The sequence below is a fragment of the Eptatretus burgeri genome, chromosome 7 (genome assembly GCF_056783735.1).
Source record: "Eptatretus burgeri isolate ZD-2024b chromosome 7, Ebu_testis_v1, whole genome shotgun sequence".
Taxonomy (NCBI): domain Eukaryota; kingdom Metazoa; phylum Chordata; class Myxini; order Myxiniformes; family Myxinidae; genus Eptatretus; species Eptatretus burgeri.
The window spans coordinates 100,658,809-100,685,078 of record NC_140967.1 but is presented as its reverse complement, the minus strand read 5'-3'; the positions used below and the strand labels follow the sequence as shown (position 1 = coordinate 100,685,078).

Genomic DNA, 26,270 nt, shown 5'->3' with positions numbered 1-26,270 from the left:
CAGGCCTTCGGAGACGAGCGCTCCCAGAACAAGAGCGCTCCAACACGATGAGCACTCCAGCAAGATCAGCGCTCCTTCCTCGCTTCTCACTGGCTGGCTTCTCTTTCGCTTGCCTCTTGCTGGCTCCTCTCTCCTTTCGCTTCTCCTCTCTCCTTTCGCTTCTCCTCGCTGGCTGGCTGGCTCGCTGCTCGCTGCTCGTTTATCTCCTTTTTATGCGCTCCGGCGCGCGGGGAAAATCCCGGGGCTGCAGCACTGCTCTAACGGTCACTTCTGTTTACGTCGCTGCAGAACCACACCAACGGTCGTTTCTGTTTTCGTCGCTGAAGATGAAGTTTTCCTAACTATTAAAATAAATCACAGCGCATTTACATTGATTTACCCATTAGACAAGGGAAAGGAAGCTATCTTTAAAACACATACTTACCGATATAACTAATCTATAGAACCTGAATGTTGTGTGCTATAGGTTTCCAAATTTGTAACAATATATCGGTTTTAGCCCCATCACTCAATGGCAAAGAATCACTTAAAAATTATTGGATCAGAATCTTCACCGAAATTGAATGAATTTGTCCTTGTGACACACCCAACCTGTCCACTAAATTTTGGATGAACCCGTCCACAACTTTTTGAGATATCCTGCTCACAGATAAAGAGACACAAACAGACAGGGGTGAAAACATAACCTCCATCCTCCTTCGGTAGCGGAGGTAACTACGACTAAATTAACGGCCACAATTCATCCTACATTCTTCTGGGGTCAGCTGTGGGAGTTTTGTGCAAACAATTTCAGGAACCGGCTGGACAGGCCTGATGTTTGACTGAATTTGGGAGGAAATTTGTAGTGTATTCAGGACGCTGACAATATAATTCACTTGCTCTTCACTATAGATATTGTCGGATCTGTAATGGCTACCAACTCATACCAGCTGGTAGAACACCAGGCCTAACTCCCATCCGAAGCATGGTGCCTGTAAAGCTGGAATTGGTCAGTTTATAGTTGGGTCCAGACGAGACAGCTTAAAGGTAAATGTAGTGCACTACCTGTAGTGCCAAGCGTAGTGCCGTCCTCTGGGACCTGGACAAAATGCAAGATATCAACTTAAATCGTCTTCCTAAATTCTGCAGCACAGAGAATGAAGAGTTTTTCACCAAAATTGTGGCTTGTTCATAAATTTTAAAAGTTCAACAAAATTCAGGGTGAATAGTAAATATGGTTAAAATGAAGATTAAAACGATTTAACTAAGTTAATTAACAAAGTAACAATCATCCCAAATCACACTCTTCCTTAACCCATTACATCACTCGATAAGTTTATTTTCTATAGGATCTCTACCCCTCTCTCCAATCCAAAACCCCCAGCAACATTCCTCCCATTACCATCCTTATTTCTCGTTTCCCAAATCCCCATCATCCCGAGCACCTGTGCCAGTGAGATAACTCCTTCCTGTGTGTTTCGGTCCGTTGAGATGGAGAAGACCCCTGTGCCGTCTCCTCCACGCAACCGATACGTTGTCAATCGGTTCTGTCCCTCGTCGGGGTCGTTAGCACTCATCCGGCCAACCTCACTGCCTGGCACACTGCCTTCGCTAACCGCCATGCGGTATGTTTCTACAGACAGAGGAAGGAAGGGAAAAGGGAGTGATAGGGTGGATAAAGGAAAATGGCAAAGAGTTCTAAGAATGGTGGGGAAGGGGATAATGAGGTGGGAGAGGTGGGATGTGAACAGAAGGGCAGGAAAAGTAATGATGACAGAGGAATTTGAAGGGAATGCATAAAGTTATGGCACTAAAACCCCTCAGTAACAAAGGCAAAGGAGGAAGAGCAAATGGCACAGCATAATACAAAGCATACATATCACAGCATCCTTTTATCTTCATGCAAATCCCAAATCCAGAGCCTGTCACAACACGCGTAGTGCCAATGTTCCCTGCTCCTCCGAATATATAACCTGTCCCAAACCTTACTAGCTTCGAAGTTTCATGTTCAGCGATGGAACACAGTGCTATACCGCCCACGGTCTACATCTTCAGGTCACTCTTGACAAAATATTCCAATCACGAAAACTCTTTATATGCTGAATAAAAAGACCTTGCATGTGACCTGTGGAAAATGGGCATGTTAGGAGTTTGAAAGGAAGTACAACTCTGTTTCCATTGGTCAAACCTTCGAGGAGGAAGCATTATTTATTTTTCTAACTTTCTAACTCTCATCTCTTTTTGGAGAAACCTCTGATAGACCTGCTTATCAAACACTTCATTGTTGCTATGCTGATGACTGTGCTTCCATCATGTAAAGCATTTTCAGGAAGCTGCACATATATTAGTGTTGAGGTAAGCACCTGCTGAATGAAAAGGTCTGCATGAAAACACACACACACACACACACACACACACACACACACACACACACACACACACACACACACACACACACACACACACACACACACACACACACACACACACACACATCTTTAATGGGCTCAAGTACTGTAATTCCACATTCTTATGGGGTAAGACAGGGAAACTTTTTGGTTCAAGTGAACTAGCTGGCCAGACGTCTAACTGAAGATGGCAGCAATTTGTCATTTGTCCATTGTGGTGTGTTAAACTAACCTTTTTGTGAAAGACATCCTGGGATCTTTAACAACCACTAACTAATGCAGATTGGTCACGAGCTGAACATCCATCCAACATAATATATATTTTTATTTTTTTTAAAGAAGTAAGGAAAATCCCACCAAAAAGGTAACTCGATCTACTCTGCTAATTTAAGTAACTAGTGCATGCCCGTAGGTGTGTGCCCGTAGGTGCAAACAAAACAAAACAAAAAACTTTCAAACCGCATGCCAAAACTTTCAAACCAAACAACAATCACACAGGCCGTTCCTTCGCTCTCGGAAACGACGATTGGATTGGGGCATTGTGTTTAAGAAAGTACAGAAATCGAGAAAGAAATAATACAGTAAGTCGATAAATCAAGAAAAAAAATCGAGAAAGAATACAGTAATCGTCACTGACTGGATTGGGGTATTGGGTTTAAGAAAATCGAAAAAGTACAGAAATCGAGAAGGAAAGAATCGAGAAAGAATACAGTAATCGTCACTATCCGGAAGTGAAGTCCTCACTGTCCGGAAGTTCACATATGGCAGTTACGATTATTCGCAATTTAGTTTTAATGGCCAATTATTCAATTAGCGCCAACGTATTTTGCCTTTTATCACAAGGAAAAACACAAAGAGAAGAGGAAAGAGGAGAAAAAAAACGTGCAAAAAAAAATTTACTTCCTGCTTCGGAGCATACCAGCACTCTGATGTTACCAAAATTTATGCACCGTCTAATATGAAAACGATCATAACTTGGGGCATTGTGTTTATCTATAAATGCGCATAAATCGAGAAATTATTAGAATACACGGTCATCATTATCCGGAAGCCCGTACATTGTAACCCGTAATGAGGAACGCGGCTGCCCGTAAAAAAAAATAATAATAAATAAATAATCAAACCGCGAGCAACAAACAACAACCACACAGGCCATTTCTTTGCTCTCGCGTGCCCATACGTGGGTGGCGCGGAAGTTCGCATATCAAAGTTACGATGACTTGCAATTTAGGTTTTAATGGCCAATTATTCAATTTGCGCCAACGTATTTTGCCTTTTCGCAATGTCCTCGCAAGGAAAAACAAAAAGAGAAGAGAAGAGAGAGAAAAAAAATTACTTCCTGGTTCGGAGCACACCAGCACTCTGATGTTACCGAAATTTATGCAACGTCTCAACTGAAAAAAATCATAACTTGCGGCATTGTGTTTATTTATAAATGCGCATAAGAAATCGAGAAATTATTAGAATACACGGTCATCACTCTCTGGAAGTCCGTACGTTGTAACCCGTAATGGGGAATGCGACTGAGCTTCCCTTCCCCATCGGCCACACCCACGCAACAACGTGTATTGTCATTGGTTTGGTAAATAAATGGCCATAACTTGGGAAGCACTTGTCCGATTAATATCAAACCTTGAAAAGGCACATCCTCAGGTCTCCAGCAATATATCTGGCAAGTTTCAATTAGATTGGACCAGTGGTTGTCGAGAAGCAGTGGTCACACACACACACACACACACACACACACACACACACACACACACACACACACACCTGGAATTATAGATAGATAAGCAAGAGCAGACCTGGTCTCAGGCGACATTTCACCCACTTCCCAGCGAGCGTCCTCAGGCCAATAGACCCCGAGTCTTGGCATGTGCCCGATTTTTATTCTGAGGAAACCACTCATTCTGGTCACTTGCCAGAGCACTCGGTCAATGGAGGAGTATTTTTTATTTTACCAAACCTGAAGCAAAATAAACGTTGTCATATAATTGATGGGCTGCTCTGCTTTTTTAATAATTGAGATGATTTGGTATTGTATGTGTGGGGGTGAGTGGATGTGTGTGTTTGTTTCTGCTTCCAGGACACGAACATGGCTGGGTTCGTGTCCAGGTTGGACATGGCGACGCGTTGGTTGCATGATTGTTGAGCTTTCCGCTGGGTGTTGTGCGTATGTGGATGTGGTGTTGAGGATTGAGCGGTTGTTTTTTTGTTCACCTTGTCCAGTTGCTTGCACTGTCCAGTTTTTGCCATTTGTATCAGAGGTGCGTATTGTGTGGGTATGTCCACAGTCTCCCCAGTTTGACTACCTCTCGGCTCTTGACATGCTATGCTTCAAGTATCAACCTGTGTTGTTTGTTGGACGTCTTGTCTCAGACACGGGGCCCATCAAAGTCAAGTTTGTGGCTAGATTACAGGCAATGATGCACTATGGCTGACTGTGTCACGTTTCCAAGTCTAACTACTCTATCATGTTCATATAATCTTTGTTTCAAATTCCTTCCAATTTCACCATTGTATCATAATTGGTCACAGTCTGCATTCCAAATGGTAAACTACTCTAGATTTGTCACCAGTTGATATTGAGTCCTTTAATTTTGAAATGACATTACAAATGGTGTGTAGAGGTATGTAGGCTATACCAAACCGTCTGCTGCCTACTATCTTGCCAATCCTTTTGGAAAGGCCTAGGTCAGATGGTAGAACACAGTGCCCAAGCATGTCTGGCTCTTTCCATTCTGTCCATTTTGGTATTTTCAGAGCATGGAGTATCCCTTTGATATACTAATTTTTTTAGCAGGACTCCTCTAACTAATCTAATTTCTTTCATTGCATTGGCTTTTGAAGATGACAGTCCAGATCCCCACTGCCAAGGCACGTGCTGCACTGCGTTTTGGGGTGATTGGGTTGCAGGAATTAAAATCCAGCAATCTGTTGGTGTGGTTGGTTTCCTGTAAACAGACGTCTTTTGGTAGCCATCAGGCTTCCGGTCAACCGCCGCATTCAGAAAGGCCAATTTGCTTTCTTTTTCAATATTTTTAAAGCGAATACTGGAAAATACACAGTCAATTGTCTTATAAGATGATCTACCATGTCGATATGCACAATTGCAAAAGTATCATCCATGTACCTGTTCCAATAGCGTGGAAGCCAATTCTCATGAGACTCGAATATCTTTTCTTCAAGTTCCTCCATCACCAAGTTAGTCACAAAGCAGAGACCGGTGAATCCATAGCTGTGTCAAATATTTGTCGATCATGTGTATGGTCACAGGTGAAAGTCATGCTATTTCGACATCTTCAGCAGGCTGGCAAAATCTTCAGCATGCTGGCAACATCCTCAGGTGTTAATTGGCTGTTCTGACACGCCATTTTCCAATCGCAAGAATGTTTCAACCGAACACAAGCGTGGTACTCACTGCCAGATCAAGTGGGATATTAGTGAAGAGTGAAACCACATCAAAAGATACCATGGTCTCATATTGTTGGACTTTAACCTTTCCTATCCTCTTAACAAATTCACCATTGCTCTTGGCTGTTTTATCAGTCTTCTCTACAAGCCTGCCAATGATGTGTGCAAAGAAGCCAGAGAGTCCGTATGACGGAGCATTAACAAAAGACACAATCGGTCTCAGAGGGACATTCTCTTTGAGGATCTTGGGAAGACCATATAATCTGGATGCTGAACCGTTGTTGCATTTGAGCCAACTGTAATCCTGGTTGCTCATCCTGCCTGCTCGTTTTAGCGTGGACAATCTTGTGTTCAAGGATTGTTGTTGTTTCAGTGTGGGGTCATCAGGTAATTTTTGATACGTTTTACCACCCTCCAGCAGTGATATGATTTTACCATGCCTCCTTGTCTATTATTGCTACTGCAATGCCATTGTTTGCTGGTGCAAAGATGAAATCATTCCTATTTCTCAGACTTTTCATAACTTCAATTCAAGCACTGAGAGATTAGGTTTGGGTTTGCTCATGTATAAGAAGCCCCCAATGGTATGAGACACGAGGCTTTTGATACTGCTCTTCTCCTCTGCCAGAAGATTAGTAATGGATGACTCCACACTAGCAACAATCACCACAATAGCAACAATCCAGGCCACATGTATGGATTCACCCCTGTTTGTCTGTGAGCAGGATATCTCAAAAAGTTATGGACAGATTCAGATAAAACTTGGTGAAGAGGTTGCGTTTATTTATTTTATTTATTCATATGCAGCCTCTGGATGCTTGGCTACATCATTTTCTGGGGGCACAGCTGTGCCGATTATGCAATGCCCCTACTACCAGTAAGATGGTACTCATTTTATTAATGTCGGAGGGATGACAGAATGCGTCAACCCTACTCGGTGTTAATTCAACAGCCTGACAGGGGCTTCAACTCAAGACCCGAGGTTCTTAAGCCAACCACCTAAATCATTAAGCCAACAACAGACTTGACAGGTTGGGTGTGTGACTAGGACAAGTTTATTATATTTTGGTGAAGATCCGGATCCAGATATGAGAATTTTTAAAGCGATTCTTCAGCATTGAGAGATTTGGCCAAAAACGATATACTGTATATGTAGCATGATATTTCAAAAAGTTTTGGATAGATTTGGCCAAAAAAATGGTGGATGAATGGGTAGTTGACAAGAACAAGCTAATTCGAATTTGGTTAAAATCCGGATGCAGATCCAGCCTATGAGTGAAATACAAAATGTAAACGGTTCAGGCTGGCAGAGGTACACACTCTACGTAGTGTTGATTCTATTTTTTATTCCCGCGCTTTCAAAGAAAAGCGGAAATATTGTGATTGTCTCCGCCGTCCGTCCGTCCGTCCGTCCGTCCGTCCGTCCGTCTTTCTTACCCTGTAACTCCTCCTACACCATTTGAAATAGGAACTTGAAACTTTGGGACATATTAGATATATGTATGGGGAAGTGCACAACAATTTTGGATTTTTGAAATGACACCTAGGGGCCGGGCCAGTGGGGTTGGGGTCATGGCGGTCGATTAAAAAAAAATTGTCATCGCTTTTTTAATCAAACATATTCATGAGTTATACATTTAACAACATATTTTTTAAAACACATGATGATCAAAGGGTGCTTGGGGGGCAGGGGGTGCTTAGCGGATAGGGGGTCAAAATAGCAACTCCTACACCGTTTGAGATAGGAACTTGAAACTTTGGGACATAGTAGATACATGTATGGGGAAGTGCACAACACTGTCGGAATTTTGATATGACCCCTAGCGGCCGGGCCAGAGGGGGTGGGGTCATGGGGGCTGATTTTTTAAAAGTGTATTTACCATTGTACATGGTAAATTATTTTATAAAGAACTTACTTATGTGGCCCCCATGAGTGATAAACAGTCACAGGTTTTACTGTATTGATCTAATTTATTCTGAATAATTATAATTAATATTATACACAGTTCATTCCTATGATTAAATTGATGCACAGTTCTATATTGCTGGACAGTGTTAAATTAATGTTTCATGAAATGTTGACATGCTTGCAATGACTTCTGATTTAGTAAACATAGTAAGTCTTTGGTCATAAAGCACATCAAATAGAAAAGAATAGTCAATCCATTTTGCAAGATAAAATTTCACCAAGCGTTAATGGGACAAAGCAGTATGAGTGGGAATATGCGATGTTGTGCCATCGACAACGTAGTTCTAGTTTTGTTTGTTTTGTATCCAGTCAAAGCTTGTGGAAGAGCTAGACCAAGGGTCAGCAATGTATGGCACTCATGCCGTGAGTGGCATGCAAGATGATTTTGAGTGGCATGTGCAATAAAAGTCGAATTAACGGTGAAGAAACTAAGTTGAAAAATAAACCCGATTAAAAACTATGCTTGACTGCTCTGTCAATTTCTAAAATAAAAAATAAAACAAGAGCTGTTGGATTTAGAGTTAGTCTCAATTATGCCACCCAAAGAAAGCTCTGATGGAGAAAAAAACGATTCAATTGGTTTATTTACTACATCATTATGTTTTTCGGGGCCAGCCAGTCTTGATTCACAGTAAATCTCACGATAAGTATCACTGATGACGTTTTTCTTTTTGGACAAAATGGCAGTTTCTAAGAAAGCAAAAATAGATGTTCACTCATTTAAGCCCTCTTGGAGATACAAATACAGATTTGTTCAACATAAAGACTGTGCTGTTTGTAATTGATGTTGTGAGCATTGTTTTCTGCACATCAAGTATCCAACGACATTTTCAGACAAAGCAAGAGAAACACTTCAAGGATGAGGCAGACAAGACTGAATCAATCAAATGGGACATAGTGAGGGACGGAAAGCAAAGCAGTGTCTTTACTAACGACTGTGTCAGTAAAGATCAAGCCATAGAGTGAATGTACTAAACATGGAAAGCCATTTACAGACAGGGAATATATAGGAGACTTTTCTCAGTTGTTCAGATGTTTTGTTCAAAGGTTTGCCCAAAAAAGACACAATCATCTCCAGATTTAAAGACGTACCTGTGTCTGCCGGATCAGTGGAGAGACGCATTAGCAAAATGGCAGGTGGTGGCATTAAAATATGCAGTGGTATTTAGTGTCATGCTTGATGAGAGTGTGGATATAAATGATGTACCACCGTTAGCAGTTATGAGATACTGTGACTCAGATGAAGTTTGTGAAGAGGTATGCTGTCGCAACCCCATGCATCATGCATGGCAGATCGACAGGGGAAGATATAGCGAAGACGACCAACAGGGGGAACACCACAGGATTCAGTGCACCAAGATCATCAGGGGGAACACCACAGGATTCAGTGTACCATGGGAAGGAAGAAGGGTAGGATAACTGAAGAAGAGATGGGGAAAATGGGTGCATAAGAGAGAGCAGGTTTCTGTGGAAGAATTCCCAGGCTGTGTTAACATCAGGTGTAGTTATAGGAGACCAGTCCCAAAAAGAGATGGCTGCTTGCAGTCCCTGCCAATCTGCTTGATTGAACTTCCAGACTCGCCGGCATTGAGGCAGATCTCTGAGAATAGCGATGGAGAGGTTTACTTTCCCAAGCACATGATCAGATGAACCAATTGGAGCAGAGGAAGATCAGGAGACATTTGTGGGGAGTTTGTCATCACCAAGTCCAGAAGAGAGGATTTGCCATTGGAACAAAGTTCACAGATCGAGTCAGTCTCATGGAGTCACAGTTCAAGTCCTTTGCCGAAGTGCCATGGCCGGTGAGAGAGGTGCCAAACATAAAGCCAACTTGCATTGTGACAAATGAAATCTCCACATACGAGGAAGAGAGAGAGTTGAGATGAGTGGTTAAAAGTTGGTCATATTTGTCTGAGAGAGAGAGAGAGAGAGAGAGAGAGAGAGAGAGAGAGAGAGAGAGAGAGAGAGAGAGAGAGAGAGAGAGAGAGAGAGAGAGAGAGAGATATATATATATATATATATATATATATATATATATATATATATATATATATATGTATATATATATATATATATATATATATATATATATATATATATATATGGAGTCATCACTGTTTGAAGGATGGTACAACACACAGACAAACAAAAGGTGGGAGCAGAAGGGAAACCCCAGCCAAAGGTACTCCTGGGGTTTGGGAAGTGTAAGAGCAGTGCACGGAGAGTGAGAAATGGCCTGGATTGAGTGTTCTGTCAGGTTGGAGCAGAGGCCTCGGATGTTTGAGGTCCACACAATGAGGAGCAAGGGGAGTGATGTTGTGAGGAGGGTGCAGGACAGGTGGGAGGCTCAGAGGGTGAGGACGGGGGGAGGTCACTGGGAAGGTGTGGAGTGGAGGAGAAGTTGGGATGGGGCGGGATGAGGAGAAAGATGTGGGGGGGGGCAGGATGTGGGGAAGATTGGAGGGGTGGGGCGAAGGGAAAGCCCAGAGGGGGGGGACAAGGGGGAAGTCGTGCGGGGGAAGCTGGGAGGAGCAGGATGAAGGGGAAGCTGAGAGGGGCAGGATGATGGGGAAAACAAGAGGGGGAAAATGGGAGGAGCAGGATGAAGGAGAAGCTGAGAGGGGCAGGACGATGGGGAAAGCAAGAGGGGGAAATATTGAAGGGTGGGTTAAGAGGTGGGTGAGGGGAAAGCTTGGAAAGGGTGGTGTGAGGTGGAAAATTGGAGAGAGTGAGGGGAATGCTGAAAGAGGGGACATGAAGTGGAGGGATGCTGAAGAGGGGGCCACGTAGAAGTGGTGGGGCTGTAAGGGCATGGGCTTATAGGAGATGTGGGGGAGAGTACTGACACGGAGGGGTTTGAATGTAATGTAAATGAACATAAAGGGGATTTAATTGTTGTGTGCAGACAAACTCTGCAAACTGGACTTCTCAAGTTTTCCATATTTAACATTCTGAGATAAATATGATGGGATGGGTGGAAGGAATTGTTGTTTAAGGCACTTAAGAACGGTCATGCTGAAGGAACCGGAGGATGGATGACAGACCAAGCGCTTTGGTAAGAGACAAGAGACAGGTTTGTAAAAGCTTCCTTGTGAAGAAGATGAAGAAGAAGAAGAGGAAGAATACATCGTGATGAAGAAGAAAACGTGGGGTGCTCATGCCAGAGAAATAAGGAAAATGAAGCATTTTAATATGTTTTAAAAGCTTAGCTTTAAAGGAAGAAGCATTATCTACAATGAAGGTATAACAAAAATGATAGAGGAAAAAGAGAAGATGTACAGGAAGTACTAGTAGAAGGAAGAATAACATCGTCCTTTGGAGTGAAAGTTTTTTGTTTTGTTTTTTGAAGCGAGGGGGATTGGAGAACGTTGAAGAGGCAGAAAGGCCAAACATTTTGGAAAAAAAACAAAAATGTGAAATCTGCTGAAATGTGAATCTCCTACCCAGTTTCAGATTCATGGCTGACTCAAGCAGGTTTTCATCAAGCATTCTCCTGTACTTTGCACTGTCCATTGTCCCTTCTATCCCGACAAGTTTTCCCATCACTGCTGATGTAAAAGAACCCCATAACATGATGCTGCCACCACCATGCTTGGCAGTAGGAATGGTGTTGACCGAGTGATGTGCAGTGTTCGGCTTGCACCAGATATAACGCTTTGAATTTAGACCAAAACGTTTAATGTTTGTCTTGTTCAACCACAAAACGTTTCTCGACAAGCCTGCAGTATAATTAAGATGCTTTTTGCAAACTCCATATGAGCTTTTAGATGCATATTTTTCAGTAATGGCTTCTTTCTTGTCACCTGTCCATTGAGGCCAGCTTTGTGGAGGGAACAGGATATTCGTTATTGATGAATGCTGACCCCATTTCAGACACAAAGCCTTGCAGATCTTTCAAAGTCATTGTTGGATTTACAGTGACATCCCTTACCAGTTTTCTGTTTGTGCGGCTGCTGAGTTTGGATGGGCAACCTGATCTGGGTAGAGACTGGTTGGTATGATACGCTTTCCACTTCTTAATGATGGGTTTCACCAAACTCAAAGGGATAATGAGTGACTTTGAAATCTTCTTAAAACCCTCTCCTGAACGGTGCTTCTCCACCAGTTTATGTCTGACTTCTTTGGATTGCTCCTTGGTCTTCATGTTAGCTTTGTCGGTTGACTGTGTGTGTGTGTGTGTGTGTGTGTGTGTGTGTGTGTGTGTGTGTGTGTGTGTGTGTGTGTGTGTGTGTGTGTGTGTGTGTGTGTGTGTGTCGTAGCTTCATGTTGGTCGAGCTTGTGGTTATGCAGGTGAGGCATTTTCAAGCAAATTGTTGATAAGTACATATATATATATATATATATATACATATATATATATATATATATATATATATATATATATATATATATATATATATATCTTCTTATTATTATTATTTCGGCTGCTCCCATTCGGGGTCGCCACAGCGGATCATCCGTATGATCCGCATAGTGATTTGGCACATGTTTTACGCCGGATGCCCTTCCTGACGCAACCCTGGTCGCCTCTAACGACACAGGGATATGGTACACCTATTTTAACCGGGGTATACACCGGCCCAGTACACTGGTACTCATTTCACCGACCTCGGAAGGATGACAGGCTGAGTCAACCCCCTGGTGTATTAATTCAGTGGCCCATTGGGGCTTGAACTCAGGACCTTTTGGATCCCAAACCGCTGCCCTAACCACTGCGCCAACACCAGGATATATATATATATATATATATATATATATATATATATATATATATATATATATATATATATATATATATATATATATATATATATATATATATATATATATAGTGAGTCAGAAGTAGCGCCCAATTTCTGTCAGTTGATTGTTTGCCATTTGTATTACAGTGTACAACTAGACGGGGAGCACTCAGTAGAGTGCAAAACCTCCGCTGCCAATACTGCTGGGCCACTTAAGTGAACCTGATATTCTATTCATTGTAGGTCCAAACAGATCAGACTCTACTGAACCACGATTGAATAAACAAAACTAGATCGACGCATATGTAGAAATGCCAAAAAAAGAAAATCGAAATTTTATTTAAAAAAAAGGTGCAAAATGTTTTTTTTTTCTCTAACAAATTTTTTTGGGGGAGGGGGGGTTGGAAATCACTTAAAACATGTAGAAATGCAAAAAAAACAATTCTAATCTTTTTCAAATAAAATCGAAATTTTTTTGAAAAAAAGGTGCAAAATTTTGTTTTTTTTTCTCCAACAAATTTTTTTTTTTTGGTTGGAAATCACTTAAAACATGGAGAAATGCAAAAACAAAAATTCAAATATTTTTTCAAAATGGCCGCCATAGCGGCCATATTGGATTTTGGACCAAGTCCAAAATGTAATGGCATGATCCTTGGACCATACCGAATCTCCCCACCAAGTTTCGTCGAAATCCGTCCAGGAATTTTTCCGTAATACTGTTCACAAACAAACAAACAAACAAGCAGTCATAGACTGGTACTTACGAAATCGTCAACTTGACCTCTGACCTTGTCTAATAAAAGCTATCTCTGGAGAAGGTAGCGACGCAAACCAGAAGTTTCTACGATGATTCTGTACCAAACCATCAAAAATCGAATGTTTTGGATGTTTGACCTCACTGTGACCTTGACCTTTGACCGATTTTGACCAAAATCTAATCAGCGCAAGCCACCACCCTCCTGAATCACGTGGTATAAGTTGACATTGGTAGCTTCTTCCGTTCTCGAGTTATCTGTAACAAACCATCAAAAATCGAATATTTGACCTCACTGTGACCTTGACCTTTGACCGATTTTGACCAAAATCTAATCAGCACTAGCCATCACCCTCCTGAATCATGTGGTGTAATTTGACATTGGTAGCTTCTTCCGTTCTCGAGTTATCGTGCCTACAAACAAACAAACACACAAACAAACAGAAACGGAAGTCATCAATATACTTACGAAATCATTAGATTTCGTAAGTGACAAACAAACAGACAGGGGTGAAAACAGTAACCTCCGTCCATCTTCGATGGCGGAGGTTAAAAAGGTAGATATAAATGAATGACATGTTTTCATTCATTTATATCTCCCTTTTTGACACCATTTATTCAAGAAAAAAATATTATGGAACTCTACCAAGCTGTTTTACTTGCAATTTTCAAAGTGCCCTCCCTTGTGATCGATGCACAATTGCAGCCGAGCAGGCACAGAGCGGCACACACGTCTGCAGAGTTCGATATCAATTTCCTCAAACTTTGCAGTGATTTTCAGCCTTCAATTCCTGAATGGTACGAGGCTTTTCACGATAAACAAGGTCTTCAATGAGCCCCCAAAGAAAGAAATCTGGAGGTGTAAGGTCTGGGGAGCATGCCGGCCACTCGATCGGATCGCGGCAGCCGATCCACTTTCTGGGAAAGTTTTCATCAAGCCACTGACGAACATAACGTCCATAATGAGGTGGAGCTCCATCATGCTGGAAATAACAGTCCTGATCTTGTACCCTGGGCCAAAAGAAGGTTTGCAGCATATCCAGGTAAATTTCTGCAGTGACAGATCCCTCAAAGAAAAAGGGTCCAATTATACCTAATGGAGATATGGCTGCCCAAACTGTCACTTCAGGTAATTTTTACCTCCTTCTCAACTGTCACTATTGTGTTATTCACAGCCCAGTAGACACAATTGTGTCTGCTAATTGTGCCATTAAGCTTAAAACATGCCTCATCTGACCACCAGATGTTGTCTAGCATTGTTTCCTCTTCATGAAGTTTCGCCAAGAACTCTTCGCAAAATTGAAGACGGCGGTCGTCATCTCCATCGTGAAGGGCATGCAGTAAGCGTGGAATGTAAAGTTTCCATTTTTTCTGGTGAAGGATACGGATAACACTTGATTGGTTCACTTCCAACTCTGCAGATAAACGGCGAGTTGACTTTTGCAGACTTTGTTCCAGTCTTCTGATGGCTTCTTCAGCCTTAGCTGCATTCGTTGCCGTTTTTGGACGACCGGACTTCTTTACAGTGGCTACTGACCCTGTTGCTTCAAATTTCTCGACAATCAATCGTATGTTTCTTCCCTGAGGTGGGTTAATATCGAATTCCTGTGCCAAACGGCCTGCCGCCATCGTTGGTTGTTCATTACATTTGTAGTAATGTTTCACGGCCGCAATGCGTTGATTCATTGAAAGGTAATTCACGGTTCAATTTGGTGCAAATTAAGTAAATTTCCAAACTCGCAGCAATAATCTGCAAAACAAAATGAAAAATAAATAAATTACGAAAATTAATAATCTGCAAGACAATTATTAACAACATGACTTCCCAGAAAGAATCTGACAGCCAAAAAAACAGAAATCGGGCGCTACTTTTGACTCACCCTGTGTGTATATATATATATATATATATATATATATATATATATATATATATATATATATATATATATATATATATATATATATATCTATATATATATATATCTGTATATATATATATATATATATATATATATATATATATATATATATATATATATATATATATATATATATATATATCCGTATATATATATCCGTCGACCCGGACGGTTCGGATTAATTACCGGGATGTTGAACCCACTTACGAACCCCTTACGTGATGCAAGATGGAGATTCAAATAGAGAAAAGACAAAGCGAAACGGGCACAGTTCAACAAGCAAGCATTTTATTCACGTGACACACGGAAAGCACGTATATACAGCCATACAGAATACACAAAAAGCAAAGGCAAGAAGAAAACAGTTCACACCGACCTAACGCGTACACACGGCAACACTTAACAGTTTTACTTCACAGACGGCGCCAACACACATTTACACAAAAGCAGAAGAAGGAAGCCACCCTCACAGACAAGGAGGCAGACAGGCCCATAGGTCAAATGTGCTTGGGACCTAGAGGAGCGGCCAGGTCCGCGAGACCGGGGAGGTCTTACCCGCGTCCTCATGACACGTTGGCGGGCAAGCCGCAAAATGTCCGCGCCGCTGTGCCGCGACTCCGTGCCCCTGGCATGCTCGTTGGCACCACGTTTGTGGTGGGGGAGGAACGGGGCCCCCTTTGCACTATCTCAGCGAGGGGGAAGGGGAAATTGTTGATGCCCTGGGGAAGGGGAGTGGCTGGCTGGCTTGGGTCCCACGACGAGACGAGCGATCCTCCACACCGCAACCTCGTCGCCGAACGCCGTCCTTCTTGCCTCGGACCCGAGCTCCCTTGCCCCGACCCGCAGCCTGCAGCTCCACCGCGCGCACTCCCCTTCTTCCAGCTCAACTCTCAACTCCGCTCACCAACGCTCAATGCTTCTCTCACAACTAACTCCCCGAGTCGCCTTCCGCTCGCATCTTTCTCGCTCTCAGGAGGCGCCGATATGCAAATTCCCGGATCAGAACGCGATTGGAGGCGGGGCCACACCGCCCCCCCCCCCCCGGTCAGCCATTGGTTGGGCAAAAATGGGCGTGAACCTCCCCTGATCCTACAATTTGCATAGACTGTCATATACGGAATTCACCTACACGCGCCTGGAGGCGGAGCCAAGCCGCATCGCGCTTGCCTATTGGACGAGGAGAAGTGGGCGTGAAGCATTCCTGATCCGCGGATCGACGCGTTCGGCCTCCACGGCCGAACGGCTCCGGGAACACGGCGTTTGGTGTTGACTGGTGGTGTTTGGGAATGGCCGTAGAAACGATGATGTGGGATGAAGTTGTGAAGGTAAAGGCGAAGGTGGTGGTGTTTGCGAATGGTTGTAGAAGCGATGATGTGGTAGCGTAGGTGGTGGACATGGCGTCGTTGTAGTGTGGTTGGCGCTGTGGTGGGGATGGCGTGGTTGTTGAGATGCTGTTTGTTTGAAATAAAAGATAGAACAGAAAAATGGCTAACTCAAAGCGTCGCAGCCCGGATGGATCACATAAATTCCCTCTATACAATGGGTTTGGGCTAACTACACATGTACTTACAGAGATATCTCACCTCAGGGCCCTTCATGGTGTAATGCGAATTTCCACAGCCGGAACAATATATATATATATATTTATATATATATATATATATATATATATATATATATATATATATATATATATATATATATATATATATATATATATATATATATATATATACAGTCATGCGCCTCTTAACGACGTTCCGGGCAACATATATATATATATATATATATATATATATATATATATATATATATATATATATATATATATATATGTCAATATTTATGTGTGTGTGTGTGTGTGTGTGTGTGTGTGTGTGTGTGTGTGTGTGTGTGTGTGTGTGTGTGTGTGTGTGTGTGTGTGTGTGTGTGTGTGTGTGTGTGTATATGTATATATGTATGTATGTATGTTCTGGAGTTCACATCCCACTTGGCTGTGGAATTAATACCAGGTGGGGTCGAATATATATATATATATATATATATATATATATATATATATATATATATATATATATATATATATATATACTTTTTTAATATACATATATATATACATGTATGTATGTATATATTTATGACATGGAAACCATTAATACCTGCTTCAGTGGTTGCTGGGAGACAAGAAAGCCGGGAAAAAAAACATTTATAAATAACCGTTTGAATATTACAGTTTGATTCAGAGGTGAGTGTGGCGACCGTGCTGGTTGGTGGACATGTATTTAATGTAATATGTGCAGGATTTAATGTATTATCATATAATGGAATGTGTGATGGGAGTTGTCACTCTGTGATAATACATAAAATCCTCAGGTCAGTGAAGTCTGATTGGTGAAGTTGCATTGATGGATTGACGAACTGCATGGATGCAACTGAGGTTGTGAATCTACTGATGTGGATCCATGACCAAGATTGTGGATCCGCTGTTTGGAGAGGTCCTGGGCAGAAAGGATCGAAACCTCAAGGAAGAACGGTGCCCAGCCCAGATCCGTATGCTCGGGAAACCATTCATTTGCTTACAGGTTAAGGTTCTTACTTTCGATAAGGTAACTAAGCATTGAGGTTAATATCATTTACAGCAATCCTTCAAATTATATTATATTTCAGGAATAGCCAATACTGTACAAGTGTGTGTGTGAGTGTGTGTGTGTGTGTGTGTGTGTGTGTGTGTGTGTGTGTGTGTGTGTGTGTGTGTGTGTGTGTGTGTGTGTGTGTGTGTGTGTGTGTGTGTGTGTGCGTGCGCATGCTGTTACATGCATGGAAGAGAGTGGGAAGGAGTAGGGGAAGGGGGAGGTTATGGTACCCATGTGATAAGGAACCGCCATTGAGTTTGTGTTGCAGCTTCATGTTGGTGGAGCTTGTGGTTATACAGGTCAGGCAGTTTCAAGCAAATAGTTAAGCCTTACGGAACTTTGCAAGACAGAGTTTACCCATCTACCACCTGCTCCACCTCCTTTTTATGATTACCATTCCTTCTAATTCAAAATCCACTCTCAACCACATCCAAAATCCAGAGAAAGTTGTAAAAGAGCAGGGTTTTCAATTTCCTACACATGGTTACAAATTTGACCAGTCACCGTTCGGCTATCCTGGGACTATGCCCAAAGTGTACGGGGTGGGCAAGCAAAGGTCCGCACGCCGCATGCATGCCACAGTATATACATATACATGAGTATTGTCTGTTCAACACAAAGCAAGCAAATGGTGCCAAAAAGATAAAACACATGGCAGCCTGGCTGCCTCGCTTTATCCCTTTGCACCTGCAGTTTTCAGCTTGTCTTTCTGGCAAACATCGACGATCATGAGGAGAGGCAATCGCTGCCAAACAATTTGCCATTTCATCCTGGTAGATGAATCCAAGTGAAGGAAGCATGTTTGATAAATTATAACAAATGTACTTGTTTGCCAACTGGAGATAGAGATGAGATTGGAGAAGATAGAGATTATGGATTCATATATTTAAGTATACTTCATTATGGAACTATTTTCATGAGATTCACAAAATCAGGTGAAATGCCTATTGTTTATTACTTTTAAACATTCCCTTTTTCTGGCTTTGTCCCTTGCTGTAATTACAACGATTTTGTCGTTTAATGCTCCATTTACACCTCTCGACCAATCAGCATTATCTTTTCATCTTGCAACTCTGAGAATTTCGACACCTGGGCACTGCACCCTCATGGCTTGGAGCTCTCCTTAAAACAAAGTTGAACAGTTATGGACTCATCTCTCCACAATGGTGTCGTCAAGCACAGTTTCATGCTCAATTTGCAATTTGGGGTTTCATGATGGTTTGCTTCAAAAGAAAGACTATAAATCTGTAATTCTTCTTCTTCATTCATTATGCAGCACAAGGCTGCAGGGTAGCATCATTGGCTGAGGGTGTAGCTGTACCGCTGATGCAATGCCCTCTGTTGGTTCGGATAGGAATTTGTAATTTGTTCATGGTGTCGGCGATAGCTTGCCTACTTTTCACGAAGGACACTGTGGGAACTTTAACGTCTACTAACAAACGCCAGCTGAAGGGATGCCTGTTTAAATTCTATCCAAGGGACGGCACACACATTGATGAATCACCCTGCCTGTGAAACACGAGGATGACAGTTTATAGCTGGGTCGGCATTTGAACACAGACTGGACAGCTTGGAGGCAAGTGTGTGCACCTCGAGGCCATCCTCAGCCTAAATTTGGAATTATCTTTTGCTTCTATCCTTCCTCCTGCATTACCACACACAGCAATGCATTTATTCCATCAGCAAGTTCATTCTTCTTCTTCTTTCATTTGTAGCACATGGCTGCAGGAGCCATAATTTGTTGGAGGGGATGGCTGTTTCCACTGATGCATTGCCCCCTGTAGGTTAGAGCAGCAATTTGTCATTTTCAGCATGCCTGCGATAGTTTGCCTACTCTTCACAAAATATACTGTTGGATTTTTAACGTCCACCAACTAATGCGAGCGGATGGACCACCAGGTTTAACATCAATCCAAGAGATGGCACACATGTTGATGAATCACCCTGCCTAAAAAAACACCAGGATGAGAGTTTTTATCTGGGCCAAGATTTTAATTCAGTCTAGATAGCTCAGAGGTGAGTCCATCATTAGCGATTATTTTGGCAAGATAGCAAGGTCTTATTGCTCACAGCCTCCCCATAAGCTATTTTAAATATGGATCTTTCAATTCCAACTAGTTTTTAGTTGTGTTAAAGATCCCGTGATAACTTAATAAAGGGAGGCCATTGTGTGCCATTGCCATCGCTAAATTTGTTGCGTGGGGTTAGCTATACAATTGTAACTACCTGCAGTAAAAGCAAGTGCTGAGGTGTGGATATGACACAAACATGATTGGCTAAATGGCTTTCTTCTGTGTCTATGGTTTTCTTGCAATTCCCTCATATGGGTGTAGGGTGGTGGATGAGCTCACGTTGTGGAAATGACGGTGGGTTGTCATTGACGTCTCCGAGAGAAATGGTCACTGTGGTTGTCCCAGCCAAGCCACCCCGCTGCCCCGCCATGTCTTTGGCTTCGATGACAAGCTGGAAGCTGGATCTAGCCTCACGGTCCAAGTCCGGAAGCGCTGTACGGATCTCTCCTGGTTGATGGAGGTGGAGAGAAGAAATGTGGGTGATTCATTAGGGGAAAAGCACCTTTGGGAGTGAGCTGTGGGAGAGTTGGAGTGGAATTTGGGTTTAATGATCCAGTGGATGGTCAAAGCAAATGTGAAATATGAGGCCCTTATCAGGCTGTTAAACTTTACATCCAAGGAAATAATTGCAATGTGGAAATGCAAAACCAACAGTTATTATTGGGATTTACCTGCTCATTTCTGCTTTGTTACTAAATCAAATGCATAACACCAGTGCAATTATTCACATTTTCAACGATATTCAAGGCCTTAAAAAGAAACTATGGAGCCAATGTATCTTTAAGCGCAATGGTCCTATAAGGATACCTTGACAACAAGACAGTGCTGCACACCATGGGATGAAAATCATGAAAAAGAAACAAATCCCTCAGTCCCTTATAGTTTCTTTTTTGAAGGAAGAGAGCCCTTAATGCAAGAGATATTTGTGAGTGATTATGACTGGATGGAAAGTTGATTTGTCAATATTAGTGTCATCGTCATTCAGTGTGGCAGGATGGTGCAGGTGTATCACAATTAGCTTTGAGCGGTCTAATCTGGGTTAAATTCCCTAGTGGAGTATAAACTGTCAGATTGGTGCTTCACAGTCAGGGTGTTGTAGCACGAAGTACGCCGTTACTCAGATGGACATTGAGCTGTCTGCTAGCATTACCTATTGGACGTTAAAGATCAAATGGTGTCTTTCACGAAAAGTAGGTGAGTTATCACTGGAACCTTGAACTAATTTATAAATTCTTGCCAGCTTCTGTCGAATGACAGACCAAACCAGCCAGTTCATGAAAGACTTAGGCCAAGAGTCTATGCTCTACGAGCTGCCAGTCCTAAATTAATGGAAAATGGCACGAGGAGGAGAGTATGTGTCAGCTTCTTTCATCACATCTTTAACCCTCGGATGGATGTTAAGCTGGCGACGATCTGCCAGTATTATAGTTGATGGAAGTTGAACGTAGCCAAGTTATTGCTGGCACCCTGTCCAAATCCCAAATTCCTACCCTGACTACGCCTATGGTCGAGTAATACAGCTGTCTTGATGAGGTGCTTGGTTGACCCAGCATGTGACCAGAGACAAAAAGCTGCTGCTATACCCAGATAATTGGCCACTGGAGGTGGTCAACCAGTGAGGGGCCCAGGAAGAAGAGAGAGAGATTCAGAGAGAGATTCAGAGAGCGAGAGCGAGAGAGAGAGAGAGAGAGAGAGAGAGAGAGAGAGAGAGAGAGAGAGAGAGAGAGAGAGAGAGAGGAAGAGAAAGAGAAACAGAGAGATCCAATGGAGAGGTTAAATACTGACCTTTTTGTGAAGCAAATGGAATATTCAATTGAAAAGGACTATGATGACATCATGTTCTTTTGGGCTCTATGTTTCAAGATATAGAGCTGTTGGGCTCTATGTTTCAAGATCATATTAGAGCAGAAGTTGATGAATGTCTTCGACACTCAACTGCCTGATCTTGATTGATTTTGGCAGTGAGGCATTGTTATAATTTGGAGTTATTAAAATGCAGGAGTGTATGATGGACAAAGAACGAGTCACTTTGTAATGTGCTGAAAATAGGAGAACTTTACCTGCGTCCAGAAGAAGAACCATTGTGTCAACATTTCAAGGGAAGAAAAACATTAAACAAGGTCAACCACAGGCAAGTCGACGTTGAGTAAAGCGAGTGAAAATGGGGTTTTTGAGAGGTGTGTATAGAATTCTGTTCCAGAAGAGCATGCAACAAGTGCCCTGACTAACGGAATGCAGACTGCACAGGCTAATGATTGGTAAACTTGAGCTGAAAAGACAGCCTAAGACATAGCAGATGCTCACCTACAAGAACTCTAATCTTGGGTTTAATTCTCGAACTGACTGCAAACTATAATCCTCATGCTTTGCAGGCAGGGCATTGCATTGTTGAGTATGACACCCTTCAGAAGGACATTAAGCTGCATGTCATGTCTGTAAACATTCGCTGTGGATATGAAGGATCTATGTGCCCTTCGCAAAGAGTCGGCCATTGTGTGCCATCCCAGTGGGCTGAATTAATGAATGAAAATGCATTTGCTAAATCGATTGTTGAAACTTGAGGTCCCAAGAGTTTTGCTCAAGTGGCCATCAACATGGCTGAGCGACTGGTCATATTGATTGGAGCCTATTGCCTCCCTTTTGCATCTCATAAGATGTCAAATTGTTATTTTACAGCAGATTGCCAAGTTGAAGGTTCACCTTTTGAAAGGGAAAAAAGTTGTTGATGGGTAAATGTTTCAAGAAGTTTCCTCAAGAGCCACAAGGAGTTGCTTTGAAGAGCTTTGTGATTGTGACATTGGCAGATAAAACCAAAGCTTATCTATTCATAATATTTGTCACATCATTTTCTAACCTCTGTGCAAATGTACACCTCATTTCGATGACTTATTCTTGAAAGTTTGTGAGCTTATTAGTCACGAGCAAATTATCATTAAAATGTCATGACTTGAACATGCAATTTCAATTTGTCATTTGTACATCATTTATTAAGCTAACCAAGTGACTTTGAGTGCCTATATATTTTTTTAAACTAAGGTGCCTTTAGTTCAGCAGGATAACCCAGAGGTGTTCACATTTGCCACTGAGCTGTCCAGATTGTGTTTGCATCTCAGTTCAGCTACAAACTCTCACCCTAGTGTTTCGCAGGCAGGGCGAGGTATCAATGTGTGTGCACCATCCCACAAATGGATGTTAAACTGGGCGTCCATCTACTAGCATTAGTTGGTGGATATTAAAGATCCCACTGTGTCCTTCACTGTGTCCACTGTGTCCATAAAAAATTCAAAATTCCTGTGTCGGAGTGGTGACCCATCCAGGATTGCAACTCCAGCGAAGATAATGCTTTGGCAGAACTGACGTGTGAGTGTGTGTGTGTGTGTGTGTGTGTGTGTGTGTGTGTGTGTGTGTATGTGTGTGTGTGTGTGTGTGTGTGTGTGTGTGTGTGTGTGTGTGTGTGTGTGTGTGTGTGTGTGTGTGTGTGTGTGTGTGTGTGTGTGTGTGTGTTACCTTTAGATATCATGAAGAATACTCAAACCTCGCTCAAGCTTAAGTGATGGTTATAAGAAAGCTCTTCAAATGTCCCTCCAGGAACGAAAACAAGTTTATTCTGATGGTGTCTAACTTTTGCAAATCATTTGCCTAGATCACTCCTTGCACTGCAAATCCTAGACCACTGCAAATAACTCCTTGCAAATCATTTGCCTACAGGTATTCTTTTCTACCCTTGTGAACCCCCCCCCCTCCCACCAATCCCTCCTCCTTCCAAATTTCCAATTTTTCCTCCTTGGAGTTTCCTTCTGCATCCATCATGTCCACCCTATGCATCCTCTCCTGCCCTCCATTCCTCCCCACACCCATTGTTTGTCCAAGTCTTCCTCTATCTAGGTCTTCAACTCTGCTGTTGGTGTTTCCCCCATCTCTGAACTGTTCCTTTTGCATGCCTCCTCTCTGCTGTTCCTTTTGCGTCTTATTACATCCTGATCCGTTCAGTGTACAAAATATAGGGGCAATGCAATACCCCTGGGCACTCACCTGGTAGCGGCTGGATAAGGTAACCAGGGAACGACAGGGAGGCATGAATGACCAACAAAATATGTAATGGAGAAGAAAGTAAATACATATTTTGGGGGGCAACCCCCAAGTAGAATCCCTTGGACCCCAATTTTTTTTGATGTTGTGAACAAACTTTTTTACATCACAGGTGATGAAGGCGGTGGTCAAGTTTCGTCGAAATTGTGTGTGTAGTTTTGCAGAAAAAAGCAAATACATATTTTGGGGATATTATAGAGTTGGAGTTGGTGGGGGGGGGGGGACTGATAAATTAAATAAAATTGAGTTGAGAATGGGAGCAATGGGTAATAGGAATGAATAGGTGGGATGTTCCAAGTGAGCTAAAAAAACCCAGTGATGTACCATTAACATTGTGGTATGGAAAGGTTGTGTCCAACAAGTTTATATGCTGGTGGACCAGTTTTTTATTGTGGATTTACGCATGATTTTGGTGAGCCACGTGTGAGAGTTCCCAAAGATATCGTGAAAACAGATGGCCACAAATAATCTCACAGGTTGATGGATTTCAAGGTCGGTTCATGTGTTCTTTAAATGACTAGTCGGTGCCCGTAAAAAAAAATAAATAAATAAATAAATAAATAATAACAAATAAATAAATAAACCACCGAGGCCGTTTCTTCGCTCTCACGTGCCCGTACGAGTGTGACCCGGAAGTTCGATATTATTCGCAGTTACGATTATTCGCAATTTAGTTTTAATACCCAATTATTCAATTAGCGCCAAAGTATTTTACCTTTTCGCAATGTCGTGGCAAGGAAAAACAAAAAGAGAAGAGACGAGAGAGAGAAAAAAAAATTACTTCCTGGTTCGGAGCATACCAGCACTCTGATATTACCGAAATTTATGCACCGTCTAATATGAAAACGATCATAACTTGGAGAATTGTGTTTATCTATAAATGCGCATAAAAAATCGAGAAATTATTAGAATACACGAAGTCATCACTCTTCGGAAGCCCGTACGTTGTAACCCGTAATGGGGAACGCGGCTGTGCTTCCCTTCCCCATCGGCCACGCCCATGCAACAACGTGTCTTGCCATTGGTTTGGTAAATAAATGGCCATAACTTGGGAAGCACTTGTCCAATCAATATCAAACCTTGAACAGGCACATCCTCAGGTCCCCAGCAATATACCTGGCAAGTTTCAATTAGATCGGACCAGAGGTTGTCGAGAAACAGCGGTCACACACACACACACACACACACACACACACACACACACACACACACACACACACACACACACACACACTGCTGGAATTATAGATAGATGACCTCACCCGAATGAGGGTCGATGGAGAAGTACGGCTGACCCTGCAGGATGCGGTACACCACACGGGCACTGTTGCCATACGAGGCGTCATCCGCGTCAGTTGCGCTCACCTGCAGCACCAGAGTACCTAGTTTGGAATGAGTGCAGTGAGAGATCAAGTAAGGAACCAGAAGGTCAAATGAAATCACATGATATTGAATGCTTTTCAATGGGGTTAGCAAGATCTCATCAGTTAGTGTGGTTAATCTGGGTTCAAATCCACCCACATGCATTATAATCCCAACACGCACACACGTCAGATGTCTGATTTATGTGTGGGTATTAAACCCTCCAGTGAAGGCCATTCTTGTGAACCTGGCTTCCATGGTGATGAGTTCATAGCTGACTCCCAAACACACAGTTATGTCATATATTAAAAGTAAATTTCGAATTATCCATCAAATACCACTTTCATTGCAAAACACTGTGTACAAAGTAGGATTCCATTATCAATTTCCCTTTTTACAATCTATGCCTAAGTCAAAAAGACTCCTCATAATCCACCTAAGGTGTGTGAAGCCAAGCCATATTCCATAGCCCGAGGTGTGGAGAGAGAAACCTCCAAAATGGACACTTGGTTTTGTTTATGACTCACGAAGGAGACTTTTCAAACTTACCCAAATGAGTCATCTTTTATGAAATACTGCAAACGGTAAGCTCTCTCCTGCATGTTCTCAGTGTTGGCAGAATGAGTTTATTTTGTTATTGCAGATTCTCCTTGATCTTCACTTACAGTGCACTTGTAACCCAAGGCTCCCCTCAAAGTGATCGACAATAGACTTTATCGTTTGCCCAGAGGTATTATTTTTATTGGGTGTGCATGGAAGCAGAGAAGAGGTCTAAAATGAGAAAAGTAAAATTGAGTTGAGGGTGGGAACAATGGGTGATAGGAATGAAGAGGTGAGGAAGGAATGTGGAGGGAAATAAGTTTAAGAAGGATAGAAAAGTAAAGAGAGTAAACAGTGTGGATGGAGCATGGAGGAGGGGGACAAGTAGG

The 26,270-nt window shown here is 42.3% G+C and overlaps 1 protein-coding gene across 8 annotated transcripts in view; it reads right to left on the bottom strand.

Annotated features, from left to right (window-relative positions):
- LOC147023910 (cadherin-7-like) overlaps positions 1-26,270 on the bottom strand; it is a 149,926-nt gene that overhangs the window by 15,378 nt on the left and 108,278 nt on the right. For all 8 annotated transcript variants that reach the window (XM_085889907.1, XM_085889899.1, XM_085889903.1 and 5 more), the window contains 3 exons: positions 25,242-25,361; positions 20,170-20,337; positions 1,425-1,612 (listed from right to left, as the gene is read on the bottom strand). In XM_085889907.1, coding sequence (XP_085746033.1) covers positions 1,425-1,612; positions 20,170-20,337; positions 25,242-25,361 — 476 coding nt within the window. The remainder of the gene's footprint in view (positions 1-1,424; positions 1,613-20,169; positions 20,338-25,241; positions 25,362-26,270) is intronic.